Source organism: Stylophora pistillata, chromosome 3 (genome assembly GCF_964205215.1).
Source record: "Stylophora pistillata chromosome 3, jaStyPist1.2, whole genome shotgun sequence".
Taxonomy (NCBI): Eukaryota; Metazoa; Cnidaria; class Anthozoa; order Scleractinia; family Pocilloporidae; genus Stylophora; species Stylophora pistillata.
The window spans coordinates 41,608,364-41,628,153 of NC_142521.1; the positions used below are offsets into that span (position 1 = coordinate 41,608,364).

The 19,790-nt window shown below is 39.7% G+C and overlaps 1 protein-coding gene, 1 long non-coding RNA gene and 2 pseudogenes across 3 annotated transcripts; 2 read left to right on the forward strand and 2 right to left on the reverse strand.

Annotated features, from left to right (window-relative positions):
• Positions 1–3,666: 3,666 nt before the first annotated feature.
• Positions 3,667–7,191, reverse strand: LOC111320396 (melatonin receptor type 1B-B-like; annotated as a pseudogene). The gene is made up of 3 exons (XR_015999357.1): positions 6,641–7,191; positions 5,739–6,272; positions 3,667–5,329 (listed from the first exon to the last, which is right to left on the reverse strand). The product of XR_015999357.1 is annotated as a melatonin receptor type 1B-B-like (transcript).
• Positions 7,192–10,866: 3,675 nt separating this feature from the next.
• Positions 10,867–15,995, reverse strand: LOC111328933 (melatonin receptor type 1B-B-like). The gene is made up of 3 exons (XM_088754939.1): positions 15,746–15,995; positions 12,933–13,466; positions 10,867–12,521 (listed from the first exon to the last, which is right to left on the reverse strand). The coding sequence occupies exons 2-3, from the start codon at positions 13,453–13,455 to the stop codon at positions 11,695–11,697; spliced, it is 1,350 nt and encodes a 449-aa protein (XP_088611065.1). The 5' UTR covers positions 13,456–13,466; positions 15,746–15,995; the 3' UTR covers positions 10,867–11,694.
• On the forward strand, positions 15,713–16,942 carry LOC148736148 (uncharacterized). The gene is made up of 2 exons (XR_015999226.1): positions 15,713–15,849; positions 15,989–16,942. It is a non-coding gene; the product is annotated as an uncharacterized LOC148736148 (long non-coding RNA).
• Positions 16,943–17,621: 679 nt separating this feature from the next.
• Positions 17,622–18,971, forward strand: LOC148736149 (uncharacterized; annotated as a pseudogene).
• The last annotated feature ends 819 nt before the right edge of the window (positions 18,972–19,790 follow it).

The following is a 19,790-nucleotide window of genomic DNA, read 5'->3' on the forward strand; positions in this document are numbered from 1 at the left end:
GACTCCTTAGCATTTGACAAATTAAACTCTTCTTCCATAGCAACCAGATCTTCCTCAGTTACAGCTTGTGCGCAGAGGGCTGTCTGCTGTTTCACTTTTGGTGCCATTCTGGAAAAAATGAAGCTACTTGTTGAGTCGCCAAAAACTCGGAGACACTGAACAAGCGCTTCCCTTTCGAACCCTTTGCTCTTCTCATTTCTGTTGGAACCATTTCCGCGTCGACCTTTTTGCCACTTTCTTGTTTGATGGTAAATCTAACAGTCAGATATTCTCATTGCTTTTCGTTAAACCGGTAAGCTTTCTTAACTTGTTTGAAAGCGAAGCCTTCAGTGCTACGAGGACAGGTTTCAGGAGGTAGAGGAATAGCTGGCACGGAACTTGAACCTTCCTCGAGCCTTGCGGCATATTTAACCTTCGCTTTATCAAGAAATGTCTCCCTTTCAACCGTCTTTGTGCATGTTCCGAACGCGAGATGCTTTTCCAGAGAAGAATGCCTTTGGAAACTACGCGTGCCGCCCTCTTTTGGACGTGGAAACACTTGAACATCGCCTTTCGCTTAACGGCCAGTAGGCTTCACTTAGTAGGCTCTTTAAGTTTTCACCTTGGGGCGATCTCTTTAAATTCGCCGAGGGAATATTTTGGCAATGGCGTTCTGTGGAAAATAATAACATGAAAGATGATTAACGACAAAATCAAACACACCTAGAAATTGTCCAGAGCGAGATTTGGTGCGTTTCCCACAGCGAAAATAGCATTAGGTGCAGCTTGTGCACTGCTACCTAAATGAAGTAAAAGTTTCCTTTTCCAGTATAGCGTTCGAAATAAAAAAACTTGAAATAAATTTTTATAACAAAAACTGGCGCCAGGTTTGATGTTTTCAAGTGATCTTGATTTCAAGATTTCCCTCGCTGAATTTTTCAGTCTCAAAACTAAAGAGAGATCATGCTACATTATAGCTAGAAACTGGAAAGAGAATATAACGTAAACTTTGCCATTTGTTCCTTCCAAAGAGATGCATTTGCCGGGGTCTTTATCAAATGTCTGCCACACCCTCATTCCACCAGGATAAAATCTGAAGTTGTTCAGTAAACTGATGTCATTAATCTTCTTTTGCGTGGGGGAACAGTTTCGCGTTCCCCGAGACTGTCTAACACTAGTCACTACACGAATCCCAAAACTTGCACCACAAGCCGCCCCCCCCCCCCCCCCACAAGAAGAGAAGCAAAGCTACAGAATGACATCGTTTTCTTTTTTGCTCTGTGAAAAACCTCGCACGTGTTTATCTTGAAGAAAAAGACCGTGATTACATCATAGAGAATTATCGCCCAGACTGCAACACGGTATAATTGTTACCGTGACATAAGTCCTTTTTATCAATTTTTGTGACAGATATGTGGCCCTTTTTCTGAAAAAGATAAGAGTAAATAGCATAAAAAAATAGTTGGGCTGTTATCTTAGGTGAAAAACTACACAGCAGAAGCTTGCGGTGTTGCGTGACTTTGTTTACTCGCACAACATTTTTCAAGATATGCAAGATATTTCAAAAGAAATACTATCGCAGTTGCAGAAAACGTAGCTATTCAACTAAGAATAATGTTGATAATAAACACCTAGTCAACAAAAATGGTGAAATGTACAGCGGCCCTTATCTATAGTTAGGTGTAGGTCAGTAGTGCTGTTGAAATAGCGAGTCAACAATAAAAGCCTTCTGCAATTCAAATTAACAGAAAATTTCGTATCTACACATTAATTTACAGCCCTCTTCAGCAATGTCTATGGATTTTTTATAGTATAATTTCATATCATTTCCATATCAAATAATTGTTTTAACCATCTTTGACTATCTTGTTTACTTCGTAGCTCTCAAGTACGATTTCTAGAACTGATTTGTATCATGCAAATTCATGACCTTGGCTATATTGCGTCGTAAACTCTTGTATTTTGCCGGCACTTTTCTGAATGACCCAAATTTTTTATTTCATATTATTTTAGTATAAGGACCAAACTTTGTGCCAGCATGCATTTTGACATGATTTCTCACATACCAAGACGCGTTTTGAAGGCTTGAAGTTGCTCGAATTTTCGCTTTTTGCAACAAGTGTTTGAGAGTACTTTGTTAAAAAATCTTGTAATTTTTTAAAATTAAACCAAAGCTCCTAAAAAAGCCATAAATAAAAATCAAATGAATTATATTTTCAAGTAAAAACATTCCCGATTTCTTACGAAACATCCTCCTTCAGTACTAGCACACTAAAGTTTCCCAATTTTACTGTATTTTTTGCATAATCGATTAGGTAAAAACCCGAATTTTCGTTTTTCCCCATTTTCTCGGAAACATTTGATTTTTCAGACTTCGAAATATTTTTTTCTAATATATCTCCCTAAAAGGGTTTTCCGGGAAAATTATCAGAATTTTCGATTTTGCAGCTTGGCCAGCGATTCTCGATATTTACAGTCATGGGCTCTTAAGGAAATATAAAACTTTTCAGCATTGACTTGCCACAATAAAAAACGCGTGGATTTTCCCTGCAGCGGGGTAACTTTGCTCCTTCGATCTCGCAATATTTTCAAAACATGATGAAGTTATCAAGTTTAAGTGCTGTAACATATCCGGAGACAGCGTTGAACAAAGCCAGTAACAATAGCAATGTGAACCACCTGGAGAGTCCGATTACAAGTCTATTGAATTTTACCTTCTCCGGAAATGTATTTTCTTTGTTCTCCGACAAGGGGAGGTAATTGTCAAAAATACAAACGATCTTAAATTGCAAGCATCTCTGCTTTACTTTGAAAGAATTATTGAAAATCTACGTCGTCGTGTGCCACTGAAATATTTGTTTAGACGCTGAATAAAGACACACAATAAATGTTAGCAATCTTAATTGCGACAAAGTGGCCAAAAAATAGATGAGCCACATGATCTAGGAGTCACTGAAATATTTAAAGAATGGTCTAAGTCAGCGAAATAAACGAGGCCCTCCATTATGTGGCATCATTTTACTGAAATAAACGGACAGATTCACAAAAAAAATAAACGGATCTGTATTGTAGGACTTCGCCTTGATTACGGAGAGTGGGTTCTTCAGGCGGCAAAACCTTAATCATGGCGTCGCTACTAACAAGAAAACCGAAAAGATTTCCATACAGGACAGTTCAGGGGTGATTTCTTCCCCATCCTCTCTTCTACCATGTCAAGTGTTCATTTCCTTTTATCCTTTATTTATCTTATCTCCTGGGTCCCGCAGTTTCTTTATTCCATCATCAGTTAGACCTTCACAAACTGTCTGAGGTCATAAATTGTGAATTCCCGTCCATTGAGCAAAGAATGGCCGTAAAACTTTCAATGAATAAAATGAAACGGAAAGACAGGCTAATCACATAATTACCCTGATCCAGAAAAAAAATTGTTTTCATTTTCATAATTGTAATAAAACTTTCAAAATTTCCTATTCACGTGCAGTCAATGTAAAATTAATAGATGGGGTTTTCCCTTAGTCTGACGGGTCTGAGCATATGTCGTCAAAAGGCCCTGGAGTGATGTCCCCCAGGTCAAAAAAATTGAAAGCATGTTGAGTTGAGATGGTTTTCTCAGAAATGAAACGAAAAATGATGTTTTTTTTCTCGCCTTGTTACAAATGGGGTACAACGGTCTAGATTTGATTCTGATTCATCATCATTCTTTATCCGTTTATTCATTCATTTATTTATTCATTATATCTTTCACTCTTCAAGTTAAAAAACAAATTTTTTTTCTCATAGATAACGGCAGTCTTAGTCCGTCTCATGTTTCTGCAGCGTACTGGGCATTTCCCACTGGTTACAAAACGTTACTTTCACCCAGACTCTCCGTCAGTCCTCCTCACTTTTGGTCACAAACGGCGCGGAAAAGATGGGGACCAGTCAAGTGGTGCACAAAGAAGGGGACGACGGGGAAGGCCGTCCATCCCCGCTTTTCCCTTAGAATCAGCTTTGATCGAGTCAAACGGCTACTAAATCATAACAAATGTATAAAAATTCTGCAAACAAATCGTTACAGATGGGTTCGTGATTTGCTACAGCTTACTGTTGATTTTGTTTTTTTGCAACATTCTTATTAAGATCAATTTACTCAGAGCTAATTGCAGGCTTCTTATCGTCCTGAGAAAAAGGAAAAAGAAGCCGCCAAAAACTAAAACAGTATCATATGTTGGTTTGTTTACAGGTTTACATCCAACCTATTCTAAAACTCATTCTTGTTTCTTCCTTCGCGGAAAGGAGAGAGAATTTCATCTTGCTTTCAGCCTGATCGACGAGGTGAAGCACCCTATGAGATTGAACTTCTCTCGTGTGGCTCAAAATGGAGGGGCAAGAATTCGATTCCAGGTCATCTTGCTCGCAATAAGTACAAGTTTTACTCGTTGAACTTTCACAATCGGACGCACATGCGCACTCACTACATAGAGCACTGTCTTCCACTGATGACACGCTGGAACACATGATTACCTCGTTACTGTTTGTCACCAAACGATTGTAATCGAACATGAGGAACGCGTGACGTCGTCGGCGTGGTCGCAGAACGTTTGCTGTTTTTGTAACTGACGTGGAAATACTTGGTTTAGGGTGGAAGACGCTCCATTGACGATATAAATTTGTGGCAAATCTTTGAAAGATGAAATTTTCCAGTTTTCGCACGTTTGAGTTCCTCTGTCCACAGTCGCCTTGTCGATCTTCTCATTGGGGCTGGTTCTGTCTTCTTCTCTCAGGGCAACAACGTTGATGAAAGCAGGGTAGGGAGGGGATGTTTTGTCGCAGTCGATTAATGGCAGGGGTGTTACTAAACACGAATCACAGTGTTGATGTGCTTTTCTTAAGGAATAGTGACGTTCGCGACCTCTTCGAAATTTGCGATTACAGCCCGTTGAATACAAGGATTTTCTGATCTTTCGATCCCCGATGCCGTACACGAACGGGTTAATGCAGCTGTTTAGGAAAGCAAACCAATAAGAAGCTAGTCCCAGGCCTCGAGCGAATGCGTTTGGGCTTTTCACTTGACGAGCGCTCAAGTACATCATGTACGCGAAGTAAGGTGACCAACAGACAATAAAAACCATGAGCCTCATAAAAACGGTCACGGCTACTTGACTTTGTTGGGACAGCGAACTTTCGCTGTTGATACTCGATAATGACCTCCTCGAAAGGCGAATGTCAAGTCCCCTTGCTTTCAGGAAGACGTTGATGTAACAGAATCCCATGATACATAGCGGCATAAGGAAGGCGAACACAAGAACCACAAATGAGTAACTGGTTTGACCAACATTGGTTGGGATTTGAACTCCACACTGAGTTGACCCTGAGGAATGAAGAAAATCTCGAAACTGTTAGCTGCTTTACAGTTGGTCTTTAAACTTTTACACTAAGCTTGCGTCACTCCATAATCTTGCGAGACTTTCGCACGATAATTAATCGATTAATAAGTAATATAGTAATAAAAATTATCACGTTAATAAGCAATCATACTTGCCACATTTCAGCAGGCTCACGTTGGCTGAAAAAACCTCTCTGAATTAAATCTCGAACAGTAAAGGAAGTTCAATTCTGATGTATGTTATTGAAAAGTAATCAGACTCATGAGTGCATTCGCAATTATCGAATACATAATCATGCACTCCTAATATTACCCCAAACTGCGCTCAAACACAACCAATACTTGTTGCTCATATTTTCAGAAATGATCCATTATGGAAAAAAAAATTACCTACCCGGCCTTAATTCAAATACAATGAAGCCTGTCAGCGGTAAAGCTGCGAGTACAAGTGCTGTTAACCACATCATTGTAACCATGGTAACTGTCATCTTTTTCGTTACGGCAACCGTGATAGGCATGACCTTAAGGGTAGAATAGTAACTCACCATACTCATCGAGGTAAGTGTAAAAACCGATGAAGCCTCAAAAAGAATGTTTACAAACCCATTCAATTGGCATATGCTGTCACCAAATATCCAGTTAGGTCTATAGCACGTGATGATTGAAAATGGCATGCAAAATAAAGCGACACCCAAGTCTGCACATGCCTGGTTCAAGACGAACATGTTTGTGCACGTACGCCGCAGTACACGAGTGCGGCATATTGTGATGATCAGCGTCATGTTGCCAACTATAGCGAGCAGCATTATGAGCAGCAAGACAGGGGCAAGCACTAAGTATTCGGTACCAGGTTCTCCATCCACTTCATTATTTGAAAGCGAGGAATTCTGTAGTTGGCTGAAATTTAAGTCCACCATGGGTGCGAAGCCTGTAAGTAAAGAGAAAAAAATACAAATTTTCAATCAGATTTGAAGGAAAAGTCCCAGAAACCCTTGTAATTTTTTGTATGTCCTCCGAATACCCATACGATGTTCTCAACGGGCAAGGGTTGATTACCAAAAACAAAACATTGCACGCACCTGGGCCTCAGTTATATTTGAGATATTTGAGGCTGCAAATATTTGATATAACATTTTGAGCATTGTCAGATATAAATAATAAGGATTTGTGAGCATATCAAGCACACTTGAAGAGAAAACCTGCCTCTCCGCTTGTTCTGAGCCGGCAGTAAGTGCGTCACAGACATCCTTCTACCGACCTTAAATCTCTTTCTTGTAATTTAAATCGAATACTTACTTTACGAAACACTGAGTTTTCAGTTGTAGTCCAATGTAAGAGAGGAGCGTGTCTCTGCAGTTGACTAAGGTCTATTCTTTCAACAGTCTCGGATACTCAAAACGGTCACCCTTGTGCGAATTGGAATAAGGGAGCTGACTAGACTCCTTGCTATATACTCTGGGGCAGTTGTAAGGTGATCTCAGTCAAAAAACAGAAACATTTGTGTCTGGAAAATGAAAGTGTGAAGACACTGAATATGGGATATTTCCCTCTGCACGGCAACTGCTGGAAAAAAGTTATTTAGATCAAGAGTTTGACTTTATTTAGAGGCATTTGTCTAAAATTATCACGGGCAAGTTCCTTGAAAATTTAGGATAAAATCATAGGTGCATCATGTTCTGTGTATTTTGGAAATTTGTTGCGGCGAGGCTATACTTTTTATAACTCGCATTTATCAAACCAAAATTTAAAAATAGAAAAACTGTTGCTTTTTTTAATCAAACAAGTTGTCAACATGCGAGAAAGGGAGACTTTAATCTGGCCGTGGGAAAGTCCCTTGAAAATAAGATGCCATTTTGAAATTGCTTACTTAAGCGGGGAAACAGTATCCCAAAAGAAAACTGAAACGAGGATCGGCAAGGTCAGAGCTAGAAGTTAACCTAATTAGTTATCTTCTATTGTAAAGCATCTGTACTGATCGACATAAAAATGCTTCCAATGTGTTGCAAGTATAGGACCAAATTTGCCGGTCCGAGACCTCCAAGATTTTTAAGGAAAAGCTGGAATTCAAATTGATGATTTGACATAAGCATTTTTGCTCATGCGAAAGAAATCTCAGACGCTTCTCTAAACAAGAGAAATGCTGATCCAGTGAACACTGATTCTAAACTTGTGAACTCTCGATACAAGCGGACAAGCGGTACATGCCGATCAAAGTCTCTAGTTTCAAATTTAAAGACTCAATCGAGATCGAATGACGACCGAGTTTAATGGCCTGTTTATAGAACAGAAAAATGCAGTAAATGTTTACGTATACCGACCGAGGCTATTGTATCAAGTGTTGAAGTGGCTCTGTCTTGGCAACAAGAGCTATTTGAGCCGACAAAGGATAACGTCAGAGGCAGAATTTGCCTCCACTATACAATCAGCGTCACTTCATAACAGCAACTTGACCAAAGACGAACAACATGCGCTATAACGACTGAGAAACGACGAGAACATAGTCATTCTACCAGCCGACGAAAGACGAGTTTCTGTTGTTATGAACAAAACTGACTATCACGACAAAGGGACGCCCTAACTAACGACAAACAAAGCTACGGAGCACTCAAACGTAACCCGACTCCTGCACTTCAACCCAAACTCAGTCAATAGTAAACTACTGACACTCAATAAAACGAACGCCATTGACACCCAAAGGTACTATCGACTAAAGTGCTCAGTAGCACAGCTACCGAAACTCTACGATTTGCCGAAATTACACAAACCTGGTTTCCCGCTGCGTCCTATTGTTTCTTTCTGTGGTTCTCCTACATACCTGTTTCCTTACTCGGAACTGGTCAGCTCAGACGACCACCACAAACCGTATAATATTAACCAAACTTTAATGATTATTCGATCTATGAGAAATACATTTGTAATTCGAAATCAGAAACGTAAATTTAGTCTTAATCTCATAGCAAAATTCAAGAAAACATGACTGGAAACTTACTTCTGTGGCGGGTCGTAAAAACAGGTTTCTCACTTCAGGTTAGCTGATTCGGGTAAGCGAACAGATACAAAAATCGACTTCTCTCTCTTACTGATTCTTCTGAAAAAACTGGTTTAACTCACGACAAGCTAACACTTTAAATCACTGTGGGGAATTAATGCCTCCCGGTTAATTAACCGCCTCCCGGTTAATTAACCGCCTCCCGGTTAGCTCAATGGATAGAGCGCTGGACTGTAGTGCGGCAGGTCGAGGGTTCGAGCCCCGGCCGGACCAACACTCAAGGTCTTAAAATAATTGAGAAGAATTTGCTACCTTTCTATAAGATCAAGAAATGGTTAGATATTCTAGTCTTCTCGGATAGGGACGAATAAATGGAGGTCCCGTCTCCTGCAGGGTTGGGGCAGGAGACGTTAATTTCCCACACACGAGATTACTGTGTGATGGAAGTCCTCCCCTGGGGTGGGATGGGTGGGTTCGGACAGCAGGTCCACATCAGCTATTATAGCTGCCAATTAATCAACCTGCTTAAACAAATAAATGAACTACTGAACTACAACTACTATGTCAATCACGAGTTGTGTTAAATAAATTATATCTGTCATCAAAGGCAACGCCTATTTACTAAACGAAACAATACCAACTAGCCAAGTACCTGACGACAATACTACAACTGCTGACCGACAACTCCAGACGTAAACTGCAATCCACTGTGGACTTCATTAACAAAACCAAGACTGTACAGATACCTGAGGACTACAAACTAGTGTCATTTGATGTGAAATCGCTGTTTACAATTATTCCATTTAAATTGGCACTACAATGTACTGAGACTGCAATCCAACACTGTACCGACCCGCTACCACTACCGACAGACGACATTGTGGACTTACTGAACCTTAGCCTAACATCAACTTACTTTCAGTACAACGGTAAACACACGGAACAGCTATGGGGTCTCTAGTTTCTGTCGTTGTGGCAAAAATTATGATGCAGAACATCAAGGAACGCGCCCCTTCGATCTGCCCACAAACGTTACGCTACGTTGGCGATATATTCACCGCCGTAGGTATGCAGCTTTTCGCGTCTACGTTATTAAATAACCCAATCTAAATAGGTTGAAAACTCGTTTCGTCTGTTTTGAGGGAAAAATGCGACAAGTACGCGATGGCTGCAAGACTGTCTGTAACCGAAAGCTTCTCCCGCAGATAGAGCAAGTATTGTTGCTTTTAAGGAAATATAAAACTTTTCAGCATTGACTTCCCACAATAAAAAACGCGTGGATTTTCCCTGCAGCGGGGTAACTTTGCTCCTTCGATCTCGCAATATTTTCAAAACATGATGAAGTTATCAAGTTTAAGTGCTGTAACATATCCGGAGACAGCGTTGAACAAAGCCAGTAACAATAGACAATTACCTTCCCTTGTCAGAGAACAAAGAAAATACATTTCCGAGAACGTAACATTCAATAGACTTGTAATCGGACTCTCCAGGTGGTTCACATTGCTATTAATAGCAATGTGAACCACCTGGAGAGTCCGATTACAAGTCTATTGAATGTTACGTTCTCGGAAATGTATTTTCTTTGTTCTCTGACAAGGGGAGGTAATTGTCAAAAATACAAACGATCTTAAATTGCAAGCATCTCTGCTTTACTTTGAAAGAATTATTGAAAATCTACGTCAACGTGTGCCACTGAAATATTTGTTTAGACGCTGAATAAAGATATACACAAGGAATGTTAGCAATCTTAATTGTGACAAAGTGGCCAAAGATTAAATGAACCACATGATCTAGGAGTGACTGAGATATTTAAAGAATGGTCTAAGTTAGCGAAATATACAAGGGCCTCCATTATATGGCATTATTTTACCGAAATAAACGGACAGATTCACAAAAAAATAAACGGATCTGTATTGTTGGACTTCGTCCTGATTACGGAGAGTGGGTTCTTTAGGCGGCAAAACCTTAGTCACGGCTACTGACAAGAAAACCGAAAAGATTTCCATACAGGACAGTTCAGTGGTGATTTCTTCCCCATCCTCTCTTCTACCATGTCAAATGTTTATTTTCTTTTATCCTTTATTTATCTTATCTCCTGGGTCCCGCAGTTTCTTTATTCCATCATCGGTTAGACCATTACAAACCGTCTGAGGTCATAAATTGTAAATTCCCGTACATTGAGCAATGAATGGCCGTGAAAACTTTCAATCAGTAAAATGAAACGGAAAGACAGGCTAATCACATAATTACCCTGATCCAGAAAAAAAAAATTGTTTTCATTTTCATAATTGTAACAAAAGCTTTCAAAATTTCCAATTCACGTACAGTCAATGTAAAATTAATAGATGGGGTTTTCCCTTAGTCTGACGGGTCTGAGCATATGTCGTCAAAAGGCCCTGGAGTGATGTCCCCCAGGTCAAGGAAATTGAAAGCATTTTGAGTTGAGATGGTTTTCTCAGAAATGAAACGAAAAATGATGTTTTTTTTTTCTCGCCTTGTTACAAATGGGGTACAAAGAAGGTCTAGATTTGATTCTGATTCATCATCATTCTTTATTCGTTTATTCATTCATTTATTTATTCATTATATCTTTCACTCTTAAAGTTCAAGAAAATTTTTTATTTTTTCATAGATAACGGCAGTCTTAGTGCGTCTCATGTTTCTGCGGCGTACTGGGCATTCCCCACCAGTTACAAAAAGTTACTTCCACCCTGACTCTCCGTCAGTCCTCCTCACTTTTGGTCACAAACGGCACGGAAAACATGGGGACCGGTCAAAGTGGTGCACAACAAAGGGGACGACGGGAAGGCCGTCCATCCCCGCTTTTCCCTTAGAATCAGCTTTGATCGAGTCAAATGGTTACTAAATCATAACAAATGTATAAAAATTCTACTAACAAATCGTTACAGATGGGTTCGTGATTTGCTACAGCTTACTTTTGATTTTGTGTTTTTGCAACATTCTTATTAGGGTCAGTTCACTCAGAGCTAATTGCAGGCTTCTTATCGTCCTGAGAAAAAGGAAAAAGAAGCCGCCAAAAACTAAAATAGTATCACATTTCGGTTTTGCTTACAGGTTTAAATCCAACCTATTCTAAAACTCATTCTTGTTTCTTCCTTCGCGGAATGGAGGGGGTATTTCATCTTGTTTTCAGCCAGATCGACGAGGTGAAGCACCCTATGAGATTGAACTTCTTTCGTGTGGTTCAAAATCGAATTCGATTCCAGGTCATCTTGCTCGCAATGAGTACAAGTTTTATTCCTTGAACTTTCTCATTCGGACGCACATGCGCACTCACTACACAGATCACTGTCTTCCATTGATGACATGCTTGAACATATGATTTCCTCGTTACTGTTTGTCACCACAAGATTGCCGTCGAGCATGAAGAACACGTGACGTCGTAAGCGTGGTCGGAGAACGTTTTCTGTTTTTGTAACTGAAGTGGAAATACTTGGTATGTTGTGGAAGACGCTCCATCAACGATATAAACATGTGGCAAATCTTGGAAAGATGAAATTTTCCAGTTTTCGCACGTTTGAGTTCCTCTGTCCACAGTCGCCTTGGCGATTCCCTCATTGGGGCTGGTTATGTCTTCTTCTGTCAGGGCAACAACGTTGACGAAAGCAGGGTAAGGAGGGGATGTTTTGTCGCAGTCCACTAATGGCAGGGGTGTTCCTAAAAATGAATCACAGTGTTGATGTGCTTTTCTCAAGGAATAACGTTCGCGACCTCTTCGAAATTTGCGATTACAGCACATCAAATACAGTGGTTTTCTGATCTCTCGATCCCCGATGCCGTACACGAACGGGTTAATGCAGCTGTTTAGGAAAGCAAACCAATAAGAAGCTAGTCCCAGGCCTCGAGCGAATGCGTTTGGGCTTTTCACTTGACTAGCGGTCGAGTACGCCATGTACGCGAAGTAAGGTGACCAACACAGAATAAAAGCAATGAGCCTCATAAAAACGGTCACGGCTACTTGACTTTGTTGGGACAGCGAACTTTCGCTTTTGATGGTCGATAATGACATACTCGGACGGCGAATGCCGAGTGCCCTTGCTTTCAGGAAGACGTTGATGTAACAGAATCCAATGATGCATAGCGGCATAAGGAAGGCAACAAGAACCACAAATGAGTAAATGGTTTGACCAACATTGGCTGGGATTTGAACTCCACACTGAGTTGACCCTGAGGAATGAGGAAAATCTCGAAATTGTTAGCTGCTTTTCCGTTGTTTATAAACTTTTATACTAAGCTTGCGTCACTCCATAATCCTGCAAGACTTTCGCCTGATAATTAATCAATTAATGATTAATATAGTAATAAAAATTAGCATGTTAATAAGCAATCATACTTGCCACATTTCAGCAGGCTCCTGTTGGCGGAAAAAAACCTCTCTAAATTAAATCTCGAACAGTAAAGGAAGTTCAATTCTGATGTATGTCATTGAAAAGTAATCAGACTCATGAGTGCATTAGCAATTCTCGAATACATAATCATGCACTCCTAATTTTACCCCAAACTGCGCTCAAAAACAACCAATATTTGTTGCGAATATTTTCAGAAATAATCCATCATGGAAAAAAAAAATTTACCTACCCGGCCTAAATTCAAATACAATGAAACCTGTCAGCGGTAAAGCTGCGAGTACAAATGCTGTTAACCACGTCATAGTAACCATGGTAAGTGTTATCTTTGTCGTCATGGCAACTGTGATAGGCCTGGGCGTAAGGGTGGAATAGTATCTCACGATGCTTATCGAGGTAAGCGTAAAAACCGATGAAGCCTCAAAAAGAATGTTTACAAACCCATTCAGTTGGCACATGCTGTCACCAAATATCCAGTTACGTGTATAGCACGTGATGATTGAAAATGGCATACAAAATAAAGCGACACCCAAGTCTGCACATGCCTGGTTCAAGATGAACATGTTTAAGCACGTACGCCGCAGTACACGAGTGCGGCATATTGTGATGATCAGCGCCATGTTGCCAACTATAGCGAGCAGCATTATAAGCAGCAGGACAGGGGCAAGCACTAAGTATTCAGTACCAGGTTCTCCGTCCACTTCATTATTTGAAAGCGAGGAATTCTGTAGTTGGCTGAAATTTAAGTCCGCCATGGGTGCGAAGCCTGTAAGTAAAGAAAAAAAATTAAAATTTTTGATCAGATTTCAAGAAAAAGTCCCTTACACCCTTGTAAATTTTTTAATGTCCTCTGAATACCCATACGATGTTCTCAACGGGCAAGGGTTGGTTGCCAAAAACAAAAAATTGCACGCACCTGAGCCTTATATTTGAGATATTTAAGGCTGCACATATTTCATATAACATTTTGAGCAATAAGAATTTGTGAGCATATCAAGTACACTTGAAGAGAAAACCTGACTCTCAGCTCGCTCTGAGCAGTGAGTACATCACGTGCAAACACTATTCTACCGACGTTAAATTTCTTTCCCGTAAATAATGAACGCACATGCTTAAATCGAATACTTACTTTACGAAACACTGAGTTTTCAGTTGTAGTCCAATGTAAAAGAGGAGCGAGTCTCTGCAGTTGAAAAACTGAGGTCTATTCTTTCAACAGTCACGGATACGCAAAAGTGAACTTTGTGCAAATTGGAATAAGGGAGCTGACTAGACTCCTTGCTATACTCTAGGACAACTGAAAGGTGTTCTTAAAAAACAGAAACATTTGTAATAATAATAATAATAGTAATAGTTTAATATTTATATTGCGCAAATTAATATGTGGATATGATAAAATGCGCATCACAACACTTTTCGGGGGACTTTGGCCGGACTGCATCAGCAGTTTAAAAACAATCGAAGGATTGAAGATGCCCCCCCCCCCCCCAATTCCCAGTAAACAGGCCAGACCACATCACAGTAATCTCGTGAGTGGGTTCTTTAACGTCCCCTGCCTAACCAAATTAACTAATTAGTAGATGCAGGAGACGGTACCTACGCTTTATTCGTCCTTATCCGAGAAGACTAGAATGTCTATCCATTTGTTGATCTTATACTGAGAAAGGTAGCGCATTCTCCTCAGTTATTTTAAGACCTTGAGTGTGGGTCCGGCCAGGACTCGAACCATCGACCTCGACCTCCCGCACAACAGTCCGGCGCTCTAACCAATTGAGCTAACCGGGAGGCGGTAACTGGAAAATGATAGTGTGACGATTCTTAATATGGGATATTTCCCTCTGCACGGCAAACGCTGGAAAAATAGTTATATGGATCAAGAGTTTGACTTCATTTAGAGGCGTTTGTCTAAAATTCTCACGGGCAAGTTCCTTGAAAATTAGGTTAAAATCATAGGTGCATAATGTTTTGTGTATTCTGGAAATTTGTAACGGCAAGGCCGCTATATTTCTGATAACTCGCATTCATCAAACCAAAATTTAAAAATAGAAAACTATTGTTTTTTTTAATCAAAAAAGTTGTCAACATGCGGGAAAGGGAGACTTTAATTTTGCCGTATGAAAGTCCCTTGAAAATAAGATGCTATTTTGAAATTGCTTACTTTAGCGGGGAAACAGTATCCCAAAAGAAAACTGAAACGAGGATCGGCAAGGTCCGAGCTAGAAGTTAACCTAATTAGTTATCTTCCATTGTAAAACAACTGTACTGATCGACATAAAAATGCTTCCAATGTGTTACAAGTATCGGACCAAATTTTCCGGTCAGAGACTTCCAAGTTTTTTCAGGAAAAGCTGGAATTCAAATTGATGTTTTGCATAAGCATTTTTGGTCATGCGGAAGAAATCTTAGACGCTTCTCTAAACAAGAGAAATGCTCATTCGGTGAACACTGATTCTAAACTTGTGAACTTTCGATACAAGCGGCACATGCCGATCAAAGTCTCTAGTTTCAAATTTTTAAAAAGACTCAACCGAGATCGAATGACGACCGACTTTAATGGCCTGTTTATAGAACAGAAAAATGCATTAAATGTTTACGTATACCGACCGAGGCTATTGTATCAAGTGTTGAGGTGGCTCTGTCTTGGCAGCGAGAGCTATCTGAGCCGACCAAGGATAACATCAGAGGCAGAATTGCCTCCGCTATACAATCAGCGTCCCTACATGACAGCAACTTGACCAAAGACGAACAACATGCACTGAAACGACTGAGAAACGACGAGAACATAGTCATTTTACAGCCGAAAAAGGACGAGTTTTTGTTGTTATGGACAAAACTGACTATCATGACAAAGGGACGCCCTAGTTAACGACAAACAAACTTACGAAGCACTCAAACGTAACCCGACTCCTGCACTTCAATGCAAACTCAACAGTAAACTAATGACACTCAAGAAAACAAAAGCCATTGACACCCAACGGTATTATCGACTAAGGCACTCAGTACCACAGCCACCGAAACTCTACGGTTTGCCGAAATTACACAAACCTGGTTTCCGATGAGTCCTATTGTTTCTTTCTGTGGTTCTCCTACATACCAACTAGCCAAGTACCTGACGACAATACTACAACTGCTGACCGACAAATCCAGATGTAAGCTACAATGGTCTAAATCCATCTTTGTTTACTTATGCTAGTGCCTTTCGTCCTCTCCGCTGAAATCATTGTTACAAATTGAAAATAAAATCAGCTAGATTAAATAAATAATATCGATGATTCTATTGCTTTACAGATGGATCTGACCACCCTCGACCTATGGGCGGATCGTTGGCAGATGAAATTTAATTCTACCAAATGTGAAGTCATGAGAATTACACATAACAAAGACTCAAAGTCCACACGGTACAGTATATCGAGTACAGTGTTGAGGAATGTATCTAATTACAAAGATCTTGGAGTCATTATGACTAGTGATCTGAAATGGTCAAAACATGTTGAACAAATAGTTCACAAAGCAAATAAGGTTCTTGGCTTACTTAAACGCACAGTAGGCGGTAAAAACAAAGATATTTTTTCAAACTTGTACAAAACCTTGGTTCGTCCAATCTTGGAATACGCCTGCCCGGTGTGGTCACCACACCTCATCAAAGACATCGATGAAATTGAGAAGATACAAAGAAGAGCCTCGTGAATTGCTTTAGGCCAAAGAAGACAAGAGATGGCGTATACGGAGAGGTGTAAAATTCTTAAATGGAACTCTTTAGTACAAAGGAGAGATTTCCTTTTCTTATTGGAATGTTATAAAACTGTATTCAATCTAAATGGATTGAATTTCAGCGACTATTTTGAATTTTGTATAAAACACTAAGTCGAGATCTAACCACCCATATAAACTACAACTCAAACTCGCAAAACTGAACTGCTACAAAAATTCTTTCTTTGTCAGAATTATCAAACCCTGGAATAATCTTCCTATTAATGTATTTAATTGTTGTGACAGCCCTAACGTTTGTGAGTTTAAATCAAAATTGAAGAAACATATGAATATTTATTGCATCGCCATTTTATAATTGATATTTAGCTGTTTCTTATTTGACTTTTTTATATTTTTATTAACTAGTTCTGTAAGATTTTTTACATAAATAGGAGACCCTTGATATAGGGCCAACCTCTGGGTTTCCTTTTTCTTAATAACTATGTATTTGCATGTTGTTCTGAAATAAAGTATTGTATTAAATTGTTACAAGTACTCATTCTTTGTCAGAATCGTAAACCTGTGGAATAAATTACCTAAAGAGGTAGCTGAAGCAGACTCTCTGGGAAAATTTAAGACCAAAGTCAAGAATTACCCTTTTAAATAATACAGTAAATATTTTTTATAGTAAGTATTGTATATAGTTCAGTTGCAACTTAATGTTCTTATTTTTGTATATTTATATAGATTAACTAGGTGATTATTTTGGAAACACGCTCGATAGGGCTAACCTCTGGTGTCTCTCTTTCTTTCAAATTATTTTTTGTGATTTGATTGAATAAAGTATTATATTATTATTACTATTATTATTATTATGTGAAATTTGTAAATCTCTCCATGAGCTCCCTTGGCGTTTTCTCAGATGAATGCTCTACGTTCTTAGGCATGATGAATGACATAGGCATTGCCAAAAAGCAGAAACTTTACATACTCAAGAAAATGATAAATATAGCTATTAGTGCAACATATTACGTCTTTTGTTGTAGAAATAGGAATTGGGACAACCCACATTTAAATCAATTTTGACTTTTGTGTGTGTGTTGAATAAGCCAATCTCAAGCAGCATTTGTAAATTGCCTATACGTAGTGAGATTTACAATTGTACATTTCAAAACACAAATAACCTTTCCATCATTGTTATTATTATTACAATCCACTGAGGACTTCATTAATGCTAACAAGACTGTACAGATACCTGACGACTGCAAACTAGTGTCATTAGATGTGAAATCGCTGTCAATTATTCCACTTTAACTGGCACTACAATGTACTGAGACTGCAATCCGACAATCTACCAACCCACTACAGCTACCGACAGACGACATTACGAACTTACTGAACCTTTGCCTAACGTCAACTTACTTTCAGTACAACGGTAAACACGACAGGCAGTTACACAGCACAGCCATGGGGTCTCCAGTTTCTGTCGTTGTAACAGAAGTTATGATGCAGAACATCGGGGAACGCGCCCTTTCAACTTGCCCACAAACGATACAGCCTTGGTTACGCTACGTTGACGATACATTCACCGCCGTACGTCACGACGAAATCGACACATTCTGCCACCACCTCAACGAACAAAACACTGACATACAGTTTACCGGAGAAGTCGAAGAAATTGGCGAACTTCCTTTTCTAGACTGTCTGGTAAGCCGTGACAGTTTACAGGAAACTGACACACACCGACAGATTACTGGACGAGTCATCCTACAACCCTACATCACACAAAGCCACAACCGGACTATCAGAACTCTAACACGACGCGCGCAACTAGTGTGCAACACGACAGACAGCGTATCCGACGAGAACAAATATCTTTACTGCGTTTTTTCGAAGAACAACTACAACGACGACTTCATCCGTCGAAACACTCACCAACCTACTACTCCTACCGAAAGAAACGACACCCCCACTCCTACGACTACAGCAACCATACAGTACATAAAAGGCTCTCTGATTTTCTATCAGCTCACAGACGGTTTTATAGCTGCAACTGAATACGACGCTGTTACGCCTTGTTGAGGACTGGAAGGAATGTCTGGATCGCTGGCAGCTTGTAGCTGTTGTAACAATAGACTTATCAAAGGCTTTTGATGGCCTCCCCCACGATCTTCTCATTGCTAAATTGCGAGCGTACGGCTTAGATACACAGGGTTGTGCTTTATTTAAAGACTACCTTCAGCATAGGCAACGGAGGGTGAAAATTGGCGATGAGTTTTCCACGTGGGAGCATAAGTACAGAGGTGTGCCAAAGGGAAGTGTCCTAGGACCTTTACTTTTTAACATATTCTTAAATGATATTTTCTATTTTATTACAAAGGTTAAGCTTAATGATAAGGTTAAGCTGATGATCAGCAATGATATAGCTCGGATACGGATCACTTTGCCCTGTATGATAGGATTAATAGTGAACTATCGATTGCTGTCGATTGGTTTAGTAATAACGGTCTTATGGCCAATCCAAGTAAATTTTATTCTCTCGTACTCAGAGAAACTGATCTTAATTTTTCATTTATAGTTGATGGGGTGAGAATCGAGCAGCATGATGATATAGATCTTCTTGGAATTAACATTGACTCAAAACTTAGTTTTTCGAAGCATGTATCCCATATATGCGATAGGGTCAATAACCAGTCTAGGGTCATTGGTCGTTTTGGAAATCTTCTCTCTGGATCCATACGGTTACGTTTATACAAGGCATTTATACAACCTATCTTTAAGTACTGTAGTGCTGTATGGCATTATTGTGGAGCACGGAATTCTAATAAGCTAGAGATAGTTATTAAGCGAGTGCTTCGCCTAGTCCTCGGAGACAGATCAAGTTCGTATTCAGCTTTACTGAACAGGCTTGATATGTGTTGTATTCTGTCCGTAACTACGTCTCTTTAATCACATATAAGATAACTAACAACAAACGAATTCAATCGACATCCCTCGCTCTTCGCTCCACGTGTCCTTACCTCTTCAGGTCATGTGACCGACACAACAATATGGTATCACTAAAGGATAAAAGAGTCCAGGACATATTAACTATAGTTTACAAAGGCCTTTACAACATGGCTCCTGGGTATATTACATCACTTCTCAAAGAGCGCAGTCAGAGTGCTTATGATTTAAGGGGTAAAAGGAAATTACAGATACCAGCGGTGAAGACCTCAACTTTTGGACTTCACTCTTTCAGGTATCTTGCTGCCTCTGTATGGAATAGCTTATCAGATGAATTAAGAATGTCGGACACTCTAGCCGCTTTTAAACGTGCCATTAGGAGTTGTATATCTAGTGTGGATTAGTATATAATTATTAGCATTTTTATATGAGGTTTTATATGAGTCTTTCGATT

What these genes read in the sequence shown, in the direction of transcription:
- LOC111328933 (XM_088754939.1), bottom strand. Translation starts at nt 13,455, where the DNA reads ATGGCGGACTTAAATTTCAGCCAACTACAGAATTCCTCGCTTTCAAAT. An exon ending in TGTATTTGAATTTAGGCCGG is followed by an intron (nt 12,522 to 12,932) that starts GTAGGTAAATTT and finishes CTCATTCCTCAG; the next exon opens with GGTCAACTCAGTGTGGAGTT.